At 59.2% G+C, this 16813-nt stretch overlaps 1 protein-coding gene across 1 annotated transcript in view; it reads right to left on the bottom strand.

Moving 5' to 3' along the window:
• LOC118476235 (two-component response regulator ORR1) overlaps positions 1–16135 on the bottom strand; it is a 48679-nt gene extending 32544 nt beyond the window's left edge. Inside the window, exon 1 of the mRNA XM_035965061.1 lies at positions 15881–16135. Within this exon, the coding sequence (XP_035820954.1) occupies positions 15881–16135 (255 nt within the window). The remainder of the gene's footprint in view (positions 1–15880) is intronic.
• Between the last annotated feature and the right edge of the window lie 678 nt (positions 16136–16813).

The raw sequence follows: 16813 nt of genomic DNA, 5'->3' as shown, positions 1-16813 counted from the left end.
GCTATGTCACCACGTCGTTCGGCTTGAGGAATGCGGGTGCAACGTACCAACGGTGCATGAACCATGTGTTCGGCGAACACATTGGCCAGACGGTCGAGGCCTACGTCGATGACATCGTAGTCAAGACGAGGAAAGCCTCCGACCTCCTTTCCGACCTTGAAGTGACATTCCGATGTCTCAAGGCGAAAGGCGTGAAGCTTAATCCTGAGAAGTGTGTCTTCGGGGTTCCCCGAGGCATGCTCTTGGGGTTCATCGTCTCCGAGCGGGGCATCGAGGCCAATCCGGAGAAGATTGCGACCGTCACCAGCATGGGGCCCATCAAGGACTTGAAAGGCGTACAGAGAGTCACGGGATGCCTTGCGGCTCTGAGTCGCTTCATCTCGCGCCTCGGCGAAAGAGGCCTGCCTATGTACCGCCTCTTAAGGAAGGCCGAGTGCTTCACTTGGACCCCTGAGGCCGAGGAAGCCCTCGGGAACCTGAAGGCGCTCCTTACAAACGCGCCCATCTTGGTGCCCCCCGCTGCCGGAGAAGCCCTCTTGATCTACGTCGTCGCGACCACTCAGGTGGTTAGCGCCGCGATTGTGGTTGAGAGACGAGAAGAGGGGCATGCATTGCCCGTCCAGAGGCCAGTCTACTTCATCAGCGAGGTACTGTCCGAAACCAAGATCCGCTACCCACAAGTTCAGAAGCTGCTATACGCAGTGATTCTGACGCGGTGGAAGTTGCGACACTACTTCGAGTCTCATCCGGTAATTGTGGTGTCATCCTTCCCCCTGGGGGAGATCATCCAGTGCCGAGAGGCCTCGGGTAGAATTGCAAAGTGGGCGGTGGAAATCATGGGCAAAACGATCTCGTTCGCCCCTCGGAAAGCCATCAAGTCCTAGGTCTTGGCGGACTTCGTGGCTGAATGGGTCGACACCCAGCTCCCAACAGCTCTGATCCAACCGGAACTCTGGACCATGTTCTTCGACGGGTCACTGGTGAAGACAGGAGCAGGCGCAGGCCTGCTCTTCATCTCGCCCCTCGGAAAGCACCTGCGCTACGTGCTACGCCTCCACTTCCCGGCGTCCAACAATGTGGCTGAGTATGAGGCTCTGGTCAACGGTTTGCGCATCGCCATCGAGCTAGGGGTCCGACGCCTCGACACTCGCGGTGACTCGCAGCTCGTCATCGACCAAGTCATGAAGAACTCCCACTGCCGCGACCCGAAGATGGAAGCCTACTGCGATGAGGTTCGGCGCCTGGAAGACAAGTTCTACGGGCTCGAGCTCAACCACATCGCCCGACGCTACAACGAGACTGCGGACGAGCTGGCTAAAATAGCCTCGGGGCGAACCACGGTTCCCCCGGACGTCTTCTCCCGAGACCTGCATCAACCCTCCATCAAGACTGACGACACGCCCGAGCCTGAAAAGGCCTCGGCCGAGCCAGAGGCACCCTCGACCCAACCCGAGGCACCCTCGGCTCAGCCCGAGGCACCCTCGGCCCAGCCCGAGGCACCCTCGGTTCGGCTCGAGGTACCCTCGGCCCCCGAGGGTGAGGCACTACGCATCGAGGAGGAGCGAAGCGGGGTCACGCCTAATCGAAACTAGCAGACCCCGTACCTGCGATATCTCCACCGAGGAGAGCTACCCCTCGACCGAGCCGAAGCTCGGCGGTTGGCGTGGCGCGCCAAGTCGTTTGTCTTGCTGGGGGACGGGAAGGAACTCTACCACCGCAGCCCCTCAGGCATCCTCCAGCGATGCATTTCCATCGCCGAAGGCCAGGAGCTCCTACAAGAGATACACTCGGGGGCTTGCGGCCATCACGCAGTACCTCGAGCCCTTGTCGGGAACGCCTTCCGACAAGGTTTCTACTGGCCGACGGCGGTGGCCGACGCCACTAGAATTGTCCGCACCTGCGAAGGGTGTCAGTTCTACGCAAGGCAGACCCACCTGCGCGCTCAGGCCCTACAGACGATACCCATCACCTGGCCTTTCGCTGTGTGGGGTCTGGACCTCGTTGGCACCTTGCAGAAGGCACCTGAGGGCTACACGCACCTGTTGGTCGCCATCGACAAATTCTCCAAGTGGATCGAGGTCCGACCCCTAAACAGCATCAGGTCCGAACAGGCGGTGGCGTTCTTCACCAACATCATCCATCGCTTCGGGGTCCCGAACTCCATCATCACCGACAATGGCACCCAGTTCACCGGCAGAAAGTTCCAGGACTTCTGCGAGGATCACCACATCCGGGTGGACTGGGCCGCCGTGGCTCACCCCATGATGAATGGGCAAGTAGAGCATGCCAACGGCATGATTCTACAGGGACTCAAGCCTCGGATCTACAACGACCTCAACAAGTTCGGCAAGCGATGGATGAAGGAACTCCCCTCGGTGGTCTGGAGTCTAAGGACAACGCCGAGCCGAGCCACGGGCTTCACGCCGTTCTTTCTAGTCTATGGGGCCGAGGCCATCTTGCCCACAGACTTAGAATACGGTTCCCCGAGGACGAGGGCCTACGCCGACCAAAGCAACCAAGCTAATCGAGAAGACTCGCTGGACCAGCTGGAAGAGGCTCAGGACATGGCCTTACTACACTCGACGCGGTACCAGCAGTCCCTGAGACGCTACCACGCCCGAGGGGTCCGGTCCCGAGACCTCCAGGTGGGCGACCTGGTGCTTCGGCTGCGACAAGACGCCCGAGGGCGGCACAAGCTCATGCCTCCCTAGGAAGGGCCGTTCGTCATCGCCAAAGTTCTGAAGCCCGGAATGTACAAGCTGGCTAACAGTCAAGGCGAGGTCTACAGCAACGCTTGGAACATCCAACAGCTACGTCGCTTCTACCCTTAAGATGCTTTCAAGTTGTTCATATACCTCATTCCCACGCAAAGTTTAGTCATCAAGGAAGGGTCAGCCTTGCCTCGGCAAAGCCCGACCCTCCCTCGGGGGCTAAAAGGGGGGAACCCCCTCTGCGTCGAAATTTTCCTCGAAAAAAGATCTTTTCTGCCAGAATGTCTTTCGTGCTTTTCGACTACTTCGAAAGTGGATCCTGAAAACGGCGGAGTACATGTAAGCAGCTAAGGCTGACCGAGCCGAGGGACTCCTACGCCTCCGGGATACGGATACCTCACTCATCACCTTCTGCGATAAGTAACTCACGTTCGGATAAGTGATTCCGCGGACCGAACAAGTCTTCACGCTCGAAAGCTCCTCTGCCGAAGCGATTCTTCGGGCCTTCTCGACTGCGTCGGTGACAGAACCCTATGGACGGGCAAGAGTACGCTTAAGCGGCAAGGCCGACCGAGCCGAGGGATTCCTACGCCTCCGGGATACGGATACCTCACTCATCACCTTCCGTGAAAAGCAACTCTCGCTCGCACAGACAATTCTATTACCGACGAAAAAGTCCAGATACTCGAAACAAGAGGAAAAGAAGCGCAGCTTTACAACACGACGATGGTGTGTTTGGGCCTCGACGGCCGCAGAAAACACACGCTACAAGATAATCCGATCCTGCAGGCTCGGATCTTGACAGTCGAAGGGAGCAGCAGCACCCTCGGCGTCAACTACACCTTCGGCGAGGTCCGACCTAGCCTCGGACGGCGACGAGGTCCGAGGATCTCCACTCTGAAGGACGACATCATCACCACACCCAGGCCTTCGCCGCCAGGGTCTTCTCCAGGAATCCAGCTCGAGCAGACGGCTCGGCCGGTCACCCCGAGGCCTCGGCCAGCCGTCCCCCGACGACATCAGCCCACCCCGAGGCCTCGGCAACTCAATTCCGGCATCGGTCCCGCCAGTGGACGACCCAACCAGGCTCCGGCCGACCAAGTCTTCTTTTCGAGCCAACTCTGCCCCTGTTCGAGTTTACACCGCTACCCCTGGCTTTGGCTCATCGAAGAGCGGCCGAGGGGTTCCTTTAACTAAGCAAGAGAAGCCTCGGACAGCAAGGCCGACCGAGCCGAGGGACTCCTACGCCTCCGGGATACGGATACCTCACTCGTCACCTTTGCACGGGGCGACTCACGCTTGGTGAAGCGGTTCAGATAACCAACAGGCGAGTCTTAGTGCTCGAAAATGAGGAAAAAACACGGCTCCGCGCCAAAAATACATACATGTTCAGGCCCCGACGGCCACAATGAACAAAAGACCGGCATTCAAGATGCCATTACAAAACGGAACCCCGGTTCTACCTCCGCAGGTACGAACAACCCCACACGGTTGGGGGGCCTGCGGAGCAACAGAAGGCCGACGGATGGCTCACCGTCGCCCGCCCCAGCAGCAGCGACAACGACCCCCGCTGCGGGTGGCCGAGCTGCAGCAGCGATGGCCTCAGGGCGGACGCCGCTGCAACCTTGCCCTCGCCCACGCCAACGCTCGAGGGGCGAGGACAAGTACAAAGAGCCGGAGGCCCGAAGCGCGGATGGTGGCGGTGATCCCGTCGGCGATGGGGACTTCTCGAGCCGCCCCCACCTCGGCACCGACGACAGGGGTCGTCAGCCCTCCGGCAGATCCCCACTCAAATCCTCCCGGATGAGTGGGGTACCGACCTCCGCGCGGAGGCGTCGTACCGGTGCAAAGGCAGGACAGCCCCAGAACACGAACGCCGCCCTAGCAGCGCGCGACTTCTTGGGCGGTCCTCCCGTGCGCGCGGCGCGACAACCGCCCTTGCGGCAGGAGGGGGCACCGGGAGCCAAGCCGGCGAGCCCAACGCGCTGAAGGTGACGACGCCCGCCGTCGACCAGCCCGGCGTTGTCGAAGTCCGCCCCTCTCGCAGGGCCAGTGAGCGCCCTCTCCCTCGAATGCTGAGGGAGGGGTTGACCCACAAACCCGCGCGGGAGGTAGAGCTCCGGCTCAGCCCGGCCTCCGCCCCAGCGAGGATGATGAACATCCTTGGAGCTGAGGGCGGGACCAAGATCGCAGCCCAGCTTGCTTCTCCCCACCTAGGGGCTGGTGGTCACCATCTTGGGTGACCACCGATGAGGGGATGCAGCCGGGCTGACTGATGAAAATCCTTGAAGCCGAACGATGGCTGAAAGGTACCAACTTCCACGAAGTTGCGTTCCCCCAACGACAAGGCGGAAGGATTGCGGGTGTTCCCCATCCGGGGGCTCGGAAGGTGGAAAGACACGATGCATAAGGGAGTGTGAAGGCATGGTCGCCTTTCAAGGGGGCCGTCCTCCTTTTAAAGGCGACTCTCCCTACTTGCATCCCCAGCCGTCGTGGGCTGAGTCTTCTCCAACACTCTCCAAGGTCCTCCCCCTATGGCACGGGGGCTGGGTCCCACGCGTCATACAAGCTGGCCCAGGGCAGAAGAAGCCAAACCGCCGCGCGCGGTGCATGCAACCGCCCAGCGGTTACAAGCGTCCCCCCACTTTCGCCTAGACCAGCGGGTGAAAGGGCGGGCAGCCATGCAGGCGGCATGCAACCGCGCCAAGTGGGCGCGCCCCTCCGACTTCCAACGCGCCCAGCATGGAGGCCCGGGCCCACGCGTCATGCAACCGGCGCGCCGGTTGCTACGTGCGAGCAACTGCACCGCCACTCGCACCACTACCACGCCTCCTCGACTGCGGAACCAGTACCGCGACTCGAGGCAACCCTGCGTACAACCCAGCAGTGCCAGCCTGGCACGACGGTCAATACGGCCAAAAATGGGCCGGCAGTAATGGTGGTGGTAGGCGGGCAGGAGCAGCGGTCACGTCGTCAGCCAAGCTTACGTCCCATCCAGGGGCAGTGAGAGAACCCTCTCACGGCGTGAAGACGGCGCGCCCGTGTTCCGTTCCTCGAACGGCTCGCGCACGCGCAACGGCCGCCCCGCGAACCGCTCACCCCGTCGCATTAACTCCGCGGCGGGACAGGCGGCGCCTCTAGCGGGGGAAGCAAGCGACGCTTCGCCTTCGCCATAATGACCGCGTCAAAAAAGGTACGCCACATCATTCGATTTCGTATCCTTTTCCTTTTCCTCTTTCTCTCTCTTACAACAGGGACCGAGAAAGGGGGATACCCCGAAAAGGATCCTTCTCCGTGAAGGAAACAGGCTCCGAGCCTCCCTACTGATCAGAGGTTCAAAGGCTGGCCCCTCGGAGGGGTTTAACAGCCGCCTCAAAGCGCGTGGGCTCCACACCCACTACTGGTCAGAGGTTCGAAGGCCGGCCCCTCGGAAGGGTTCAACGGCCGCCTCAGGCTACTCGGGCTCCGCGCCCACTACTGATCAGGGGTTCGTAGGCTGGCCCTCGAAGGGTTCACAGCCGCCTCAGACACAGAGCGAGGGATGACCCTGGGTATGTTCGATACATAACCAAGGCTCGGGCTACGCTCCCGAGGTACCCTAGGACATTTCCGAGACCAGCGAGAACGATCTTGTAACGGAATCCCATCAGAGGGAGGCATCGAGCCCTCAGACCCCGTCGACAGGGGACCGGGTCCGGCAGATCACCCGCAGGTACTTTTGAGCATGCCTCTGGGCCTCTAGCCAACCCCTAACAAATGGGGCACGGGCGCCCACTCGGATTACCCGCCAGCAGCTCACCGGAGACACCATGTTCGGCACCCTCCGAGGGCAACATGGCGCTTCCCCCCCTCCTCCTTGCGGAAAGGCGACGCAGGGGCGTATGTAAAAAAGTCGAGTATGTCCTTGACCGTCCTCTCGCCCTGTGCAGAGGCTCGGGGGCTGCTCTCGCAAACCCGGCTCCGTCCAAACCGTTGACAGCGTCAACATACCAGCCCGAGAACTTGGGACCCGACCGTGCACCCGGGCTACGGCCAGCTCGCATGAGGGAACAACCAGACCAGCCGAAGCTTTGCGCGAGGCATTAAGACCTCGGAGGAGTCAAACCACTCCTCCGAGGCCTCGGGGGCTACACCGGGCGGGTGCGCTCGCGCGCACTCACCGGAACAAAACGCAACCGAGAAAGGCTGGTCCCTTTGCAAAAAAGTGCGACAAAAGCCTCCAAGCGAGTATTAACACTCCCTTCGAGGCTCGGGGGCTACTGTCGGGGACCATAATTAGGGGTACCCTCAAGGCTCCTAAATCTCAGCTGGTAACCCCCATCAGCACAAAGCTGCAAAGGCCTGATGGGTGCGATTAAGCCAAGGATCAGTCCATTCGAGGGACGCGATCACGCCTCGCCCGAGCCCAGCCTCGGGCAAGGGCAGCCGACCCCGGAGGATCTACATCTCGCCCGAGGCCCCCTCCAGCAACGGGCACACCTTCGGCTCGCCCCAGGCCCAGTCTTCGCCAAGAAGCAACCTTGGCCAAATCGCCACGCCAACCGACCAAGTCACAGGAGCATTTAATGCAAAGGTGGCCTGACACCTTTATCCTGACGCGCGCCCTCCAGACGACAGAGCTGAAGTGACTGCAGTCACTTTGCCGCTCCACTGACCAGTCTGACAAGAGGACAGCGCCGCCTGCGCCGCACCGACTGCTGTGCCACTCGACAGAGTGAAGCTGACAGCAGCCAGGCCCGGCCTCAGGCGCCATAGGAAACTCCGCTTCGCCCGACCCCAGGGCTCGGACTCGGGCTCAGCCCCGGAAGACGACGAACTCCGCTTCGCCCGACCCCAGGGCTCGGACTCGGGCTCAGCCCCGGAAGACAGCGAACTCCGCTCCGCCCGACCCAGGGCTCGGACTCGGGCTCAGCCCCGGAAGACGGCGAACTCCGCTCCGCCCGACCCAGGGCTCGGACTCGGGCTCTGCCTCGGAAGACGGCGAACTCCGCTCCGCCCGACCCAGGGCTCGGACTCGGGCTCAGCCCATGAAGACGACGAACTCTGCTTCGCCCGACCCCAGGGCTTGAACTCGGCCCTGGCCTCACCCGATGGTCTCCGCCTCGCCCGACCCAGGGGCTCGAACTCGACCTTGGCCTCGGAAGACAGACTCAACCTCGACCTCGGAGGAGCCTCCACATCGCCCAACCTAGGGCACGGATCGACCACGTCAACAGGAGGCGCCATCATTACCCTACCCCAAGCTGACTCAGGCTACGGGGAACAAGACCGGCGTCCCATCTGGCTCGCTCCGCCAGACAAGTAATGATGGCGCCCCGCACGCTCTATGACGACGGCGGCTCTCAGCCCCCTTACGGAAGCAAGAGGACGTCAGCAAGGACTCGACAGCCCCGACAGCTGTCCTTCCGCCAGGCTCCAGCGCTCCTCCGATGGCCACGACACCACACGAATCGGGTGCCAAAACCTCTCCGGCTGCCACGATGGCATGTACTTAGGGCACTAGCTCTCCTCCGCTAGACACGTTAGCACACTGCTACACCTCCCACTATACACCTAGATCCTCTCCTTGCGCCTATAAAAGGAAGGACCAGGGCCCTCTTACAGAAGGTTGGCCACGCGGGGAAGAGGACGGGACCAGCGCTCGCGTGAGGCCGCTCGCTCCCTCCCGCGTGGACGCTTGTAACCCCCTACTGCAAGCGCACCCGACCTGGGCGCGGGACAAACACGAAGGCCGCGGGATTTCCACCTCTCACGCCCGTCTCCTTCCCCCCTTCGCGCTCCGTCTCGCGCCGACCCATCTGGGCTGGGGCACGCGGCGACAGTTTACTCGTCAGTCCAGGGACCCCTCGGTCTCGAAACGCCGACAGGTTCAGACATCAACAGGGAGAGCAGCAGCACCCTCGGCGTCGACCCCACCTTCGGCGGAATCTGACCCGGCCCCGGACAGCGACATGGTCGGAGGATCTCCACCACGAAGGAAGATGTCAGCACCGCGCCTGGGCCATCGCCGCCAGCCTCTCCTTCAGGAACCCGACCCGAGCAGACGGCTTGACCGGCCGCTCCGTAGCCTTAGCCAGCTATCCCCCGAGGACATCAACCCGGCTCATGGCCTCGGCAGCCCGACTCCAGGGTTGGTCCCGCTAGTGGACGACCTGGCCAGGTTCCAGCTGCCGCTGCTACGCCTCCTCGGCCTGGGAAGTCCCCTGCTCCTGGGCCGACGAAGCTTCTTCTCGAGCCGACTCCGCCTCTATCCACGCTGACACCGCTGCCTCCGGCTCCGGCTCATCGTAGAGCGGCCGAGGGTTTCTTTAACTGAGCAAGAGAAGCCTCGGGTGGCAAGGCCGACCGAGCCGAGGGACTCCTACGCCTCTGGGATACGGATACCTCACTCGTCACCTTCCGCACAGGGCAACTCACACTTGGTTAAGCGGTTCAGCTAGCCGACAGGCGAGTCCTGGTGCTCGAAATGAGGAAGAAACACGGTATTGCACCCAAATACCTAGATGTTCAGGCCCCGACAGCCACAATGAACAGACACCGGCACTCAAGGTGCCATTACAAATGGAACTCTGGTTCCACTCCCGCGGGTATGAACAACCTCCACATCGAGGGGCCTGCGGGACGACAAACTCCAGTTGGCTCGCCGCCGCCCGCTCCATCAGCAGCGACAACGACCTCCGCTCCGGGCAGCTAAACAGCAGCAGCGATGACCGCAGAGCAGATGCTGCTGCGACAAGGCCCTCGCCCGCGTCCCCACTCGAGGGGCGAGGACAAGCTATCAAAGCCAAAGAGCCGGAGCCCCGGAGCGCAGATGGCACTGACGATCTCGTCGGCGGAGAAACCTTCTCCGGCTGCCACCACCTCAGCACCGACGGCGGCGTCCACCTGCCCACCAACACCGCACCAGCGAGCGCCGGCCACCCTAAAGCGCACCGGCAGGTCCTCACCCCCGTCCTCACCACGAAAACGAGAAAGGGGATCGTCCCAGAACACGAGTATCGCCCTCGAGGCGTACGACGTGTTGTGAGACCCTCCGGTGTGGCCGGCCGCAGTCGCCCGGACAAAGGACGGAATGCTGCACCCTGGCCGGGCAGCAGCAGTTCGCCTTCCCCCGCATGGCTGGAGGACGCCTCCTCCGCAGAGCTGTAGGAAGAAGCAGGATGCCAGCCCACGCGAAGGCAGGCCCCGACTCAGCTCGCCCCACGCCCCAGCAAGGATGATGAAGATCCTTGAAGCTGAGGGCGGGGCAGAGGCCGCAGCCCGGCTTGCTTCTCCCCACCATCGAACCGGTGGTCACCCTCCTGCGTGACCATTGGTAAGGGGATGCAGCCGGGCTGCCTGATGAAAATCCTTGAAGCCGAGCAATGGCTAAAAGGTGCCAACCTCCGCGAAGTTGCGCTCCTCCAACAGCAGCAAGACGAAAGCAACGCGGGCGCTCCCTATCCGGGGGCTCGGAAGGTGGAAGGGCGCAATGCATGAGGGGAGTGCGAAGGCGTGGCTACCACCTAGGGGGTCGATCCCTTTTTAAAGGCGACTCCCCCCTCTCGCGTCCTCAGGTGTCGCGGACTAAGTCTTCACCAACGTGCTCCAAGGTCCTCCCCCTACGACACGGGGGCTGGGTCCCACACATCATGCAAGCTGGTCCGGGACGGAAGAAGCCAAACCGCCACGCGCGGAGCGTGTAACCGCCCAGCGGTTACAAGCACTCCTCCATCTTCGCCTAAACCAGCGGGTGAAAGGGCGGACCGCCATGCAGGCGGCATGCAACTGCACCACGGGGATGCACCCTTTCAACTTCGACGCATCCAGCATGGAGGCCTAGGCCCACACGTCATGTAACCGGCGCGCCGGTTACTACGTGCGAAAAACTGCACCGCCACTTACGCCAATGTCGCGCCTTCTCGACTGCGGAACCGGTGCCGCGACTCGAGGCAACCCTGCGCATGGCCCAACAGTGCCAACCAAGCGCATCGGTCACGGGTCAGTCAGCCGCGGGAGAAGGCGCGATGGTCGATATGGCCAAAAGTGGGCCGACAGTAATGGCGGCAGCAGGCGGGCGGAAGCAGCAGTCAAATCATCTGCAGGCTCACGTCCCCTCCTGGAGCAGCGGGGGAGCCCTCTCCCATAGCGTGAAGACGACGCGCCCGTGTTCTGTCCTTCGAATGACTCGCGCACGCACAACGGCTGCCCCGCGAACCACCCGTCCCGTCGCATTAACTCCGCGGCAGGGCAGGCGACACCTTTGGCAGGCGAAGCGGGCGACGCTTCACCTCCGCCATGATGACCGCGTCAAAAAAGGTGCGCCACATCATTTAAATTCGTATCCTTTTCTCCTTCCCCTTTCTCTCTCTTGCTACAGGGACCGGGAAAGGGGATACTCCGAAAGGGATCCTTCTCCACGAAGGAAGCAGGCCCCGAGCCCTCCTACTGATCAGGGGTTCGAAGGCTGGCCCCTCGGAAGGGTTCGACAGCCGCCCCAGAGCACTCGGGCTTCAGGCTCACTACTGATCAGAGGTTCGAAGGCTGGCCCCTCGAAAGGGTTCGACAGCCGCCCCAGAGCACTCGGGCTTCAGGCTCACTACTGATCAGAGGTACTGAAGGCTGGCCCCTCGAAAGGGTTCGACAGCCGCCTCAGAGAACTCAGGCTCCGCGCCCACTACTAATCAGAGGTTCGAAGGCTGGCCCCTCGGAAGGGTTCGACAGCCGCCTCAGACCACTCGGGCTCCGCGCCCACTACTGATCAGGGGTTCGAAGGCTGGCCCCCCGAAGGGTTCGACAGCCGCCCCAGAACACGCAGAACGAGGGATGACTCTGGGTACATCCGATACATGGCCGAGGCTTGGGCTACGCTCCCGAGGTACCCTAGGACATTTCCGAGACCAGCAGAAGCGATTCTGTAATGGAATCCCATCAAAGGGAGGCATCGAGCCCTCAGACCCTATCAAATTGGATTGGGTCCGGCAAATCACCTGCAGGTACTTTTGGAGCGCGCCTCTAGGCCACTAGCTGACCCTTATCAAACTGGGCACGGGCGTCCACTCGGATCACCCGTTAGCAACTCACTAGAGACACCATGTTCGGCGCCCTTCGAGGGTAACATGGCGCTTTTCCCCCTCCTCCTTGCGGAAAGGCGACGAAGGGGCGTATGATAAAAGTCGAGTCAGTCCTTGACCGTCCTCTCGCTCTGTGCAGAGGCTCAGGGGCTGCTCTCGCAAACCCGGCTCCGGCCAAACCGTTGACAGCGTCAACATACCAGCCCGAGAACTTGGAACCTGACCATGCACCCGGGCTACGATCAGATCGCATGAGGGAACAACCAGACTGGCCGAGGCGTCACGAAAGGCACTAAGACCTCGGAGGAGTCAAACCACTCCTTTGAGGCCTCGGGGGCTACACCCGGCGGGTGCGCTCGCGCGCACCCACTGGAACAAAATGTAACCAAGGAAGGCCGGTCCCCTTGCAAAAAAGTGCGACAAAGCCTCCAAGCAAGTACCAACACTCCCTTTGAGGCTTGGAGGCTACTGTCGGGGACCATAATTAGGGGTACCCCCAAGACTCCTAAACTCGGATGGTAATCACCATCAGCACAAGCTGCAAAAACCTGATGGGCGCAATTCAGGTCAAGGCTCCGTCCACTCAAGGGACATGATCTCGCCTTGCCCGAGCCCAGCCTCGGGCAAGAACAGTAGACCCAGGCGGATTCACGCCTCGCCCGAGGGCCTCCTCAAGCAACGGGCGCACCTTCGACTCGCCTGAGGCCCAGCTCGGGTAGGCTTCGCAGTGAAGCAACCTTGGCCAGATCGCCTCGCCAACCGACCGTATCGCAGGAGCATTCAATGCAAGGATCGCCTGACACCTTATCCTGACGCGCGTTCCTCAGTCGGCAGGGCCGAAGTGACCGCAGTCACTTCGCCCCTCCACTGACTGACCTGACAGGAAAACAGCGCTGCCTGCCCTGCTCTGACTGTTGTGCCACCCGCCAGGGTGAGGCTGACAGCAGCCGAGTCCAGCCTCAGGCGCCATAGGAAGCTCTGCCTCACCCGACCCCAGGGCTCGGACTCAACCTCGACCTTGGAAGACGGTCTCCGCCTCGCCCGACCCCAGGGCTCGGACTCAACCTCGGCCTCAGAAGACGGTCTCCGCCTCGCCCGACCCCAGGGCTCGGCCTCAACCTCGACCTCGGAGGAGTCACCACCTCGCCCGACCTTGGGCTCGGACCGACCACATTACATGGGGGTACATCATTACCCTACCCCTAGCTAGCTCAGGCTACGGGGAACAAGACCGACGTCCCATCTGGCTCACCCCGGTAAAAAAGTAATGATGGCACCTCGCGTGCTCCCATGACGACGGCGGTTCTCATCCCCCTACGAAAGCAAGGAGACGTCAGCAAGGTCCCGACAGCCCCGACAGCTGTGCTTCTACTGGGCTCAAGCGCTCCTCCGACGGCCACGACATCACATGCACAGGGCACTAACATCTCTCCGACAGCCACGTCGGCATGTACATAGGGCCCTGGCTCCTCTCTGCCGGACACGTTAGCATATTGCTACACCCCCATTGTACACCTGGGCCCTCTCCTTACATCTATAAAAGGAAGGTTCAAGGCCCTCGTAAGAGGAGGTGGCCGCGCGGGAGGACGGGCTGACGAACAGGCTCTCTCCCTCTCTCGCGAACGCTTGTAACCCCCTACTGCAAGCGCATCCGCCCTAGTCGCAGGATTACACGAGTCGCGGTTCCCTTTTTTCCCCCTTGTGTTCCATCTCGCGCCGACCCATCTGGGCTGGGACATGCAGCGACAATTTACTCGTCGGTCCAGGGACCCCCCGGGGTCGAAACGCCGACATAACTAGACTTGTTAGAACCAATTTATGATATATACTTATACAATTTATGTTACATAGTGCAGGTATTTATGCAATATTGTACATTGCGTAAAAAAACCAGTCATGCAACTAGACTCGTTAGAACCAGTTTATGATATACGATTATACAAATTATATTACACGGTGTAGCTATTTATGCAATGTTGTACACTGCGTAAAAAAAATCTGGCATGTAGTTCACTGGTGGACGCATCTCCAGGTTCGAGCGTAAAAATTTGAAGTTTTGAGCATAAAATCTCTCAGTTATAAGCGTAAATACCGAATCAATGTGAGAGGTTGATACCTCTGGTGGGTTGTATTCAGGATCCTATTTTTATGGCAGTTCCAAAAAATATGGGAGTTGCATCCATGCGGTTTCTATTGTTATGCAGATCCAAAAATTATGGCAGATCATTGGAGTTTTCATTACATGCGCGAAAATTTTGGATGACATTTTTGTTTTCACTGTACGCATGCAAAAAATAGGATGACATGGTTCACGCAGAGCATAAATTCATATACAAAGTCGTATAAATATATACACCGTGTAGCATAATTGATAAAAAAAACCTAATTTTGGTTCAACTAACATAAATTAGGGACAGTTTTATGGCAACATAAAATCGTATTCATCGTCGTAAAATCATCACTGGAATGCATAAATAGTGTAAGTAGCAGGCATAAAACATAATCATCGATGGCATAAACATGAATTGGATAGTTCGTCACCGGAGGATGATCCTGAGGCCGCTAGATCAAAGGACGTTGTCGAAGCCACCGAATTGGAGGATTTGGTCGCCGAAGGATGCCAGAGTCACCCACGCCTCGCGTGGCCGCCATCGCTAGAGACGACCGCGTCTCACGCGACCGATGGAGTGACCTGCGTCCCTCGTGGCCACCGCCGCTGCTGCCGACGCCTACCTCACCTCGCGCAATCGTCGTTGCCACCAGGCCTAGGGTGTGCCACCGCCGCCCGTCTGCTTCAGGAGCGCCGTCACCGCTTGCCCGCCTGCCTCGGGAGCGTCGTCGTTGCTTGTTTCTGGTGGAGCTCGACTGTCGGTCGCCCGCCTCGGGGCGGCACCGCTGCTGGCCCTCAGGATCGCCGTCGCTCGCACGCCCGAGGGAACCGCCGCCGCGCTAAAACCTAATCACTAGCGGCGTGGGGGTGTTTTTATAGCAACCCAGACCTAGACCGGTTCGACCGGATTGCACCGTCTGACGTGAGTTTCCTCTAGTTATTGGAAGGACAGAGCTCGTAATATAATATATATATATACATATATATATATGGAAGAGGTAATGGAAGCCCTGGGCTTCCCCTACTAATGGAAGCCCCAGCCAGGACGCGGTCGACCCAGCACCCGCGTGCTTGCGTCAGCCATGCAGTCGACAGCCAAGAATCCAGGACGATAAGCGTAAGGCAATATACAAATGCATATATATATATATATATATGGATAAAGATGCGTAAACCATGCATAAAGGAATCTTTTGACGCCCGAATCACGTGGAACGAATATGACACTGTGGACAACGTTTACGACTGCATAATGACATATACTTGACAGCATAAATCATGCAGTATGTGGTTCTGGTTCTAGCTCGGGCGGATTCCAGCGTAAACCGTGAACTAAAACAGCGTAAATGAGTACGAAATTTAGCGTAAATCCTATATCTGTTTTGTAACAGCAAATGGGGCCTAAAATTACGGCGTGAAAATCGCGTGCAGCCGATCGTGCGTGGGTCCTGGCTCGGGCCGATTCCAGCGTAAAATGTGAGCTAAAACAGCGTAAATGAGTACGAAATTTAGCGTAAATCCTATATCTGTTTTGTAACAGCAAACGGAGCCCAAAATTACGGCGTGAAAATCACGTGCAGCCGATCGTGCGCGAGTTCTGGCTTGGGCGGATTCCAGCGTACAACGTGAGCTAAAACAGCGTAAATGAATACAAAATTTAATGTAAATCCTATATCTGTTTTGTAACAGCAAACTAGGCCCAAAATTACGGCATGAAAATCACATGCAACCGATCGTGTTAGGGTTCTGGCTCGGGTGGATTTAATCATAAAACATGAACCAAAATAGTGTAAATGAATACGAAATTTACGTAAGTTATAGACCTGTTTCGTAACAGCGAATGGGGCCCGAAAATTACGGCGTGAAAATTGCGCACGTTCGATCGTGCACGGATTCTGGCTCGGTCAAATTTCACCGTAAAACGTGAACCAAAACAGCGTAAATGGGTACAAATTTTAGCGTACATCATCAATTTATTTCGTAACGACGAATAGGGTCTAAATTACGGCGAGACGTTGGTCGAACTCCTCCAGGCAGCGGCTGATGCGGGTGGGCACGTTCTTCGACGAGATGATGATGACGAGGATGTCCATGAGCGCCGCCGACTTCTTGACGCGCTTGAGCAGCTCGTACCCAGTCATCCCAGGCACCACCGTCTTCCTGCTGTTGTTGGCCTTTGGCGCAGGGGACGGCGCCACAGACGCTGGAGCGGCAGCGGTGGTGGCCATCGCAGAGACGGACGCGACAAACGTCGTTGCCATCAGGCCTAGGGTGCGCTGCCGCCGTCCGTCGGCTTCGAGAACGCCGTCGCCGCTTGCCCGCCCGACTCGGGAGCGTCGCTGTCACTCGTTCCTGGTGGAGCCCGCTGTCGGTCGCCTGCCTCGGGGCGGCACCGCTGCTGGCCCCCAGGATCACCGGCGCTCGCACGCCCGAGGGAACCGCCGCCACCGCTAAAACCTAATCCCTGGCGGCGTGGGGGTGTTTTTATAGTGGCGGCGTGGGACTGGATAACTGTGAGCGTGTGGGTGGGATCGTGGGCCCTATGCACGTAATATGCGGGACGAAATCTACGCGATGGCCCATAGATTTGCATAAATTGTTACACACATCAACATAACTCATATTATAATTTGTCGTAAGCAGTTAGGTATAATAAGCCAAAAAAGGATCTAGTGCGGTCTGCGCACCTGGTCGGTACGTGGTTGGAGTTTTCTATAGTTAAACAGAGCCCAGGGCTCTAAATACATATACTATATATATCTCTACTACTTATTAAGGCTGCAAGAGTAGTCGGCCATTTCGTGTTCTGCCACCATTCCTGTTCTGCCATTCCCGTTATGCGTTTCTCATTCCCATGTTCTGTTATGTCTTTCTCATTCCTCCCTCCCCGCAAAGCTCATTCCCATTCCCTCGTACATCCCACGTCTAGCTAAAATTAA

The sequence above is a fragment of the Zea mays genome, chromosome 2 (genome assembly GCF_902167145.1).
Source record: "Zea mays cultivar B73 chromosome 2, Zm-B73-REFERENCE-NAM-5.0, whole genome shotgun sequence".
NCBI lineage: Eukaryota > Viridiplantae > Streptophyta > Magnoliopsida > Poales > Poaceae > Zea > Zea mays.
This window is presented reverse-complemented; position numbering and strand designations above follow the sequence as displayed.